General features: G+C 32.5%; 1 protein-coding gene across 3 annotated transcripts in view; it reads left to right on the plus strand.

Moving 5' to 3' along the window:
* Nucleotides 1–7740, plus strand: part of Znf569 (zinc finger protein 569) — a 23419-nt gene extending 15679 nt beyond the window's left edge. For all 3 annotated transcript variants that reach the window (XM_033765749.1, XM_010631916.3, XM_010631917.2), the window contains exons 3-5: nt 1213–1339; nt 1641–1736; nt 5180–7740. In XM_033765749.1, the coding sequence (XP_033621640.1) occupies nt 1213–1339; nt 1641–1736; nt 5180–7008 (2052 nt within the window). In that variant the 3' untranslated portion in view covers nt 7009–7740. The remainder of the gene's footprint in view (nt 1–1212; nt 1340–1640; nt 1737–5179) is intronic.
* The last annotated feature ends 281 nt before the right edge of the window (nt 7741–8021 follow it).

Here is an 8021-nt window from a genome sequence, read left to right on the forward strand (position 1 = left end):
AAAAAAAAATGGGAAAGGTAAAAATGTGGTCATTTTACAAAATGTGTTCATTTAGGGAGATTAAAGGTGGGCTTCAAATTTGAATTTCATTTCTACAAGTAAATAAATCAGAGCAGAAATTCATTACTTAATTTTCATTGACACTTAGGTCAATAAAAACGTTACATTGTGATTTCTTGTAGTTGATAAACTGGCTTTTGTTGTTATTGTTAATCTGTTTTGATTAAGATAAAACAAAGAATATGAGTCATAATAGTCCCATATTTAAAAAAAGAAGGCAAATGAACATCTTCTTTTGGATGTTTTAATTTTGAAATGGGAAGAGCATATTAGATTTTTGTATCCATATCACATTGTGTTTAAGAAATTTTTCTTTAAAAGGTCCCATTTCTAATCCTTGCACTCAGGAAGCTGAATTCAAGGCCAGTCTGAGCTACATAGTGAATTTAAGACCAGTCTGAACTACATGGCAAGACCCTGTCTCAAAATACATACATACACATATACGTACTCCCATTTCTGAAAACTAATTTTATTGTTTTCTTCCTACTATTTTCTCATATAGCAGTTTTAGTACTAGTTGTAATCACTAAAAATAAATCTTTACTAGGGCACCTTTTTTTTTGTTATCTATAGAATTCTGCCTGTGACTCTCTTTTTCAGGATATATGAGCTTCTCTAAGCAATCATATGTTACAGACCTATATGGTAGGCTAATGACCAATACATTCTCATTTCCAACATGATTTCTCCTAATCTTACACAAAATGTCCAACTGCTGAATTAATGGTTATCTCCAATTAGATGTCTACTATACCTCAGATATCACTTGTGTTTTTTTCATTTCTTTCACATTCAAATTGGTATTCAAGAGCTTCTCTTTTTATCTCATTGTAGTCATTAAAGGTATATAGTTGCAGGGCTGGGGATTTAGCTCAGTGGTTCTGCCTCCTGCCTTGCAAGCTCAACAAGGACCTGAGTTTGATCCCTGGTACCAAAAAGAAAAAGAAAAAAGGATTAAAGGTATATAGTTGCTATATTAGTGAATGAATGTAAACTGACAGAGTGCTGCTAATATGATGGTTGTTTGGTTTGTTTAGAAAATAATAGACAGTTTTTAACTAACATACTTTTGAACAGTATCTGAATGAGGTTTTGTTAGCATGCTCTGGGATGGATGACTTTAGATTGAATAGAAGTGTATTGTTACAGGGAACAGTGACATTCAAAGATGTGGCTATCGACTTCACTCAGGAAGAATGGAAGCAATTGGATCCTGCCCAAAGGAACCTGTACCGGAATGTGATGTTAGAAAACTATAACAATTTAATTACAGTGGGTAAGAGTAGTTTGCTGTATAATTCAATTTTAGAAATAAAGTACCTCCCCCCAAAACTGTTTCTGAAATACATGGAACTTTTAAATATTAGAATGAGTTTGGCCTTGAGGTGTCTTGGCTCATGTGATCATCCGTGATGTAGCTGTCAAAGCAGAAAGTCATCCTTTGTTATGTTTCAGCAGGCATCATTCCCAGAAACCACATTTTTTTGTCCTACAGAAAACCTGGTTTCCTTGGGCCAATTTTGAGGTTTTTTATTCCAGGTAAATATGCTTAAATCCCTGTCATTTTCCTTTGTTAGGCTATCCATTCACCAAACCTGATGTGATTTTCAAGTTGGAGCAAGAAGAAGACCCATGGGTGGTAGAGGAAGAAGTATTAAGGAAACACTGTCCAGGTTAGTTAGAGGGAACCTCACAGGTGAGGAGGGGGCAGGACCCTATTAATGTTTAATCAGGGAATGGTTGACCCACTGGAAATGTTCTCCAAAGGCAGTTTCCTAATGCCTGTACATGTTTGAAGCAACAGTTGGTGTGAATTCTTTATAAAAATAAGATGTCATTTTTCAATACTATTCTTAACTTCTTTTCTTGGAAATTAAAGGTTTTGTTGTCTTTCATACCTGGGAGTTAGGTATCAGCTTTTCCTAATGAATTTTCAACATTATTTCACTAATTATTCTATTATTAGCTTCCTCATTCTCTCTATCCACCCTTTTAATAGGATTCTTTTTGCACACATGAATGAATTTGCACTTCAAATTAACTTGACATTATAGTCCTTTATTTTCTACCTCTGTCCTTCCCTCTATTCTAATTGCCTTAGTATCATAGTCACACTTTCCACTGTATTTTTACCTTTGCTGTCATACTTCAATATTGACTACTACCCTTTTATTTCATTAAAGTTTTAAAGTAAGTGCTCATTTTCTATTAGCTTTGTCATATATATATATATGCACATGTATGTGTGATCTATGTGTGTATACATACATATGCAAGGATGCATATGTACATAACATGTATATACAAATACATACATATTTTATTTAATAGAGGGATTTTACCCTCCAAAAACAGTGTAATAATTTATATTTTTACCAAGTGTTTCTGCCAACAGTCTATTAGTATTTTTCAAAATCTTTGTAATGTGATAAGTGAAAAATAAATAAATAAATGTAGTTTGAATTTAAATTTCCTTCATTATGAGTGAAGGCAAGCATCTTTTCAGAGCTTTAAAATCTGTGTATATATATATATATATATTTTTTTTTTTTAATTTAGCATGCCAGGTCTTGGTTCTCATTTTTTCCCCTTAAAAATCTATATATTTTTTAATGACTGCCTTTTGCCTTCTTTTCTGTTAAGCTCTTAATTTGTATGAACTCTTGACACAACAGTGATTGGTCCTTGTTTTTCTTTTATTTTTCCAATCCTCTTTGAAGTAGTTTTTGCCACCATAGCTTTTTTTTTTAGTTTATGTATCTAAAAGTAATCTTTTCCCATAAGAAATTATCATTTCATCTTGTGCATATAGATGAATTACATTTATATATTTCTTAATGATTCATTTGCCATGAATATGAATAATTGTTTCAATTCTTTAAGGCTTTGATGTTAGTGTTACACTGGTTTCATAAGTAGAATTTGGCATCTTTCTTTCATGCTATTAAACATGTACACTGCAGTTGTATTTAAACTCCCCTCAACATTAGTAGAATTTACTTGTTGAACTATTTGGACCGAGTGGTTTTTTGAGGGTAATGTCTTTGACAACTCTTCATTTTTTCTTTTGCATCTGTCCTATGTTTTTTCCTCTTTTGGTATTAGTTTTGATAATAAGTTGTATTTTTCCAGAAAATTATCCACCTAATCCTAGTTTTCAAATGAATTTTCACAAAGTTGACAAAGCCATATCCATCAATATTTAAATTTCCTCTGCATCTCTAAGTTCACCACATATTAATGTTTCAGAGTCATTTGTTATATTTAATAATTTTTTCATGTTTTTTAAATTTGTTCGCACAAAATTATTTATTGTGTTATTTATGACTTTTATTATTTCTGCAGTATATTCAGCCAGCATCATCAATATCAGCTTTCCTCTATTCCTTTATATTCTATTTCTGAGATTCCTATTAGATGCTAGGCTTTCTCATTTTTCCTTCATACATTTTTGATTTCCTTCATCTTTGTTATTTGTTTTTGTTTTTGTTTTTGTTTTGTTTTGTTTTTGAGACAGGGTCTCACTATGAGACTGACCTTAGAACTCACTATGTAGCCCAGGCTGGTCTCAAACTCACAGCAATCCTCCTGCCTCAGCCTCCCAAGTGCTGGGATTACAGGCATGTGCCACCACGCCCAGCTCATCTTTCTTATTTTCTATCTCTGCCTCTCTGTTATTTTCTTTGTCATTACCTTAGTTATATATTTTAATTTATCAGTTCCTTCTTTAGCTATATTTATTTATCTGTTTAACTCATCCATTAAAAAGAACTTAGTAGTTGTGTTCTGTGTTTTTATAGTATCCTCCTTTTTTCCCTCTTTAGGTCTTGAAACCAAGTAATAATTTGTATAACTAGTAAGTTTAGTGCGTTTCTTTTCAGAGGACTTTATTTTTCAGGCAGACAAGTTTATTACTGACAAAATAGTATTAATTTTTCCTTTCCTTTCCAAGTTTTTATACATCTTTTACTTTTGATTTAATTGCACTAATAGTGTGATAATAGTGGTGATACTACTCATCTTTTCTTATTCTTGACTTAAATTGCTTTTGAATTTTTCCCATTTATTGTAGTGTTAGTATTTGGAATGCAGTATACTTTTCCCTCAAGAGTCTATGTAATCCCGTTTTATAAAGTTTTTAAAATGGGAAATGCTGAGTTTTAGTATCTTTTAACATCTATAGGCAACTTGATTTTTCATTATTGACCTAGTAATATATTTCCTTATAATAAAATATCTGGGATTGAAACATAGTTATATTCCTGGAAAGAAAATCCACTCAAGTATATATTTTATAATAATCTGCCTCTGAGTTATGTTTTTTTTTGTTGTTGTTGTTTTGTTTTTGGTACTGGGGATTGAACTTGGGCCCTTGTGCTTTCAAGGCAGGCAGCAGAACCACTGAGCCAAATCCCTCGCCCTGAGTTACTTTTTTTTGCTGGATCTTCTTGATATTTTACATGATTGCTAGTTTTTGTTAGTTTTGTTAGTTTTTGTAAATGAAATTGATATATAGATTTCTTTTTTTGTTTATCATCTTTGTCACATTTTGGTATTAATACTGTTTGACCCATAAAAATCAGGAAATCTCTTTTCTTTTGTAACATTTTGCACAGCATGGGAGTTGCCTCTAGATGTTTTAGAATTCTTATATGAATGAGTAAATTTTCTTTTTTGTTTTTAGGACGTTTTCTGCATCTCCTAGAGTTAGTTTTGGTAATGTAAATTTTCTAGTTATAGAATTCACAAGTGTTTATAGAAATATATTTCAGTAGAGTCCCAAGCAATGGTTTTTAGCTTCCTGTTTTTAATCTCTTTTCTATCATTTCATCATTTATACATTTTGCATGTTTCTTTATTACTTAACAGTTTGTTTTCTTTCAGATTTCACTGAAAAACAATCAAAACTATTTGTATTCATAAATACTTACCTCTACTCATATTTCCTTTCTTGGAATTTCTTCCTCAAAACTGAGGACATAGGCAATCAATGCACTTGAAAGTTGTTTAATAATGAGATATAAGGCTTTAAGTATCAGTCCCAGCAATTTTTCAATTTTTAAAATATTACAATGTTGGAAAAATTCACCAGATATTTATTTGCAATCTATTGTAGGAGAAATATGGGGAATTGATGATCATCAGAAAACCCAGGACAGATTTTTGAAACAAATTTTCAAGAAAACACTGACTGAAGAAGAAGCCAATGAATGTCACAAGAAATTCACAAATGTGTTTTCTCTGAATTCAGATTTTATTCCTTCCAGATATAATCTCTATGAATATGATTTGTTTCAAAACTATTTAGAACATAATTTTAACTGCCATAATAATGTGAAATGCCTTTTAAGAAAGGAATATTTTGAATATAATGGAGATATGAGATCATACGGCAATAGTTCATCCTCTCTTGCAGTAACCCCCTTTAAGTGTAATCATTGTGGAAGAGGTTTTAGTCAAACATTGGACCTTATCAGACACCTAAGAATTCATTCTGGAGAGAAACTTTATGAATGTAACCAATGTCGAAAAGCCTTCAGCCACAAGGAAAGGCTCATTAAACATCATAAAATTCATAGTAGGGAACAGTCTTATGAATGTAATGAATGTGGGAAGACTTTTATTAAAATGTCAAATCTTATTAGACATCAAAGAATTCATACCGGAGAGAAACCCTATGCATGTAATGAATGTGGGAAATCCTTCAGTCAGAAGTCAAATCTCATTGAACATGAAAAAATTCATACTGGAGAGAAACCTTATGAATGTAATGAGTGTGGAAAAGCCTTCAGCCAGAAGCAAAGCCTCATTGCACATCAGAAAGTTCACACTGGAGAGAAACCTTATGCTTGTAATGAATGTGGTAAAGCCTTCCCTCGAATTGCATCCCTTGCCCTTCATATGAGAAGTCACACAGGGGAAAAACCTTACAAATGTGATAAATGTGGAAAAGCCTTCTCTCAGTTTTCCATGCTCATTATACATGTGAGAATACATACAGGTGAGAAACCTTATGAATGCAGTGAGTGTGGAAAATCTTTCTCTCAAAGCTCAGCCCTTACTGTACACATGAGAAGTCACACTGGTGAGAAACCCTATGAATGTGAGGAATGTAGGAAAGCCTTCAGCCACAAGAAAAATTTCATTACACACCAGAAAATTCATACTAAAGAGAAACCTTACGAATGTAATGAATGTGGTAAAGCTTTTATTCAGATGTCAAATCTTGTTAGACACCAGAGAATTCATACTGGAGAAAAACCTTATATATGTAAGGAATGTGGCAAAGCTTTTAGCCAGAAATCAAATCTCATTGCTCATGAAAAAATTCATTCTGGAGAGAAGCCCTATGAATGTAATGAATGTGGCAAAGCCTTCAGCCAAAAACAGAATTTTATCACTCATCAGAAAGTTCATACTGGGGAGAAACCTTATGACTGTAATAAATGTGGTAAAGCCTTTTCTCAAATTGCATCCCTTACTCTTCATTTGAGAAGTCACACAGGAGAAAAGCCTTATGAATGTGATAAGTGTGGAAAAGCCTTCTCTCAGTGCTCACTGCTTAATTTACACATGAGAAGTCATACTGGTGAAAAGCCCTATGTATGTAATGAATGTGGAAAAGCCTTCTCTCAGAGAACTTCCCTTATAGTGCATATGAGAGGTCATACAGGTGAAAAACCCTATGAATGTAATAAATGTGGAAAAGCCTTCTCCCAGAGTTCCTCCCTTACCATACATATACGAGGTCATACAGGTGAGAAACCCTTTGACTGTAGTAAATGTGGAAAAGCCTTTTCTCAGATTTCATCTCTCACTCTTCATATGAGGAAACATACAGGTGAAAAGCCCTATAACTGTATTGAGTGTGGCAAAGCTTTCAGCCAAAAGTCACACCTTGTTAGACACCAGAGAATCCATACTCATCAGAAACAGTATTCATAGTGTGAGCATGAAAAGCCCCTCAAAGGAATTAGCACCTCATGGCACATTACATGATTGGTTCTAGAGCAGAAACCAGTGAATATGGGAAAGCCTTTTGAAGATGTTCACAAATTTATAAAACATTAGAGAATTATTACCAAGGTGAACAGTTTTGTGAAAAATCTTCAGTAGATAACCTTACTCATAGATGGTATTTAATATTCTCAAATCTGAAAGAAGATAACTGCTATTTGCTTTTCAACATACTATTCAAGCACCCAGCTAATATATTAAACAAGACAAAAGAAGATTGAGAAAAGAATGATACGATAGTCTTTTATATAAGAAATAGCTAATTAAGATGTGCTGAAAGAAAATATATATGAATAAACACAACAGTGAATTATGAAACATTTATATCTATAAAGATACAGAATATGTTGAAGGACCCAAAAGAACACCTGAAAAATTGAGAGAAATGCAATTATTCCGGAAAGACTTGACATTGTATAAATATGTTCTCTCCAAAATCTTTAATGTACTTCCACTCATAATTTATGCCTGTTATGTTTGACTTTCACAAACTGCTTTAGGATATATGAGAAGTTAAAGGACCCCAAATAGCTGAAACAAATTTGACAAAGCAAAACAACTAGAGAAGACACACTGTTATCATTACATACTTCATTTAGAGCTGTTGTCATTCAAACTATCATTCAGTGACTATAATCAGTGTAAAAAAAAAAAGATTGGTAGAACAATCCAAGAAGATATGAGAATTTCGTGTATGATAATGCTATTGAAATCAATTGGGATAAAAATGGGCTACTTACCAAGTGGAAGATCCACATGAGCAAAAAAGTTTGCTTTCTACCTTAGAGTGTATACAAAACCCCAAATAGATTGAAGATCAGAATATAAAATTAAAATTCCAAAACTGTTAAAAATATATTATACTACTTCAAAGTAACAGGAATTTCTTTAAAACAAATAACAGTTCAGTTTTGGTTTATTGCCCTCAAAAGTATGCACGT

The sequence above is a fragment of the Fukomys damarensis genome, unplaced genomic scaffold (assembly GCF_012274545.1).
Source record: "Fukomys damarensis isolate Sample0158 unplaced genomic scaffold, DMR_v1.0_HiC HiC_scaffold_19, whole genome shotgun sequence".
In the NCBI taxonomy this organism is placed as follows: domain Eukaryota; kingdom Metazoa; phylum Chordata; class Mammalia; order Rodentia; family Bathyergidae; genus Fukomys; species Fukomys damarensis.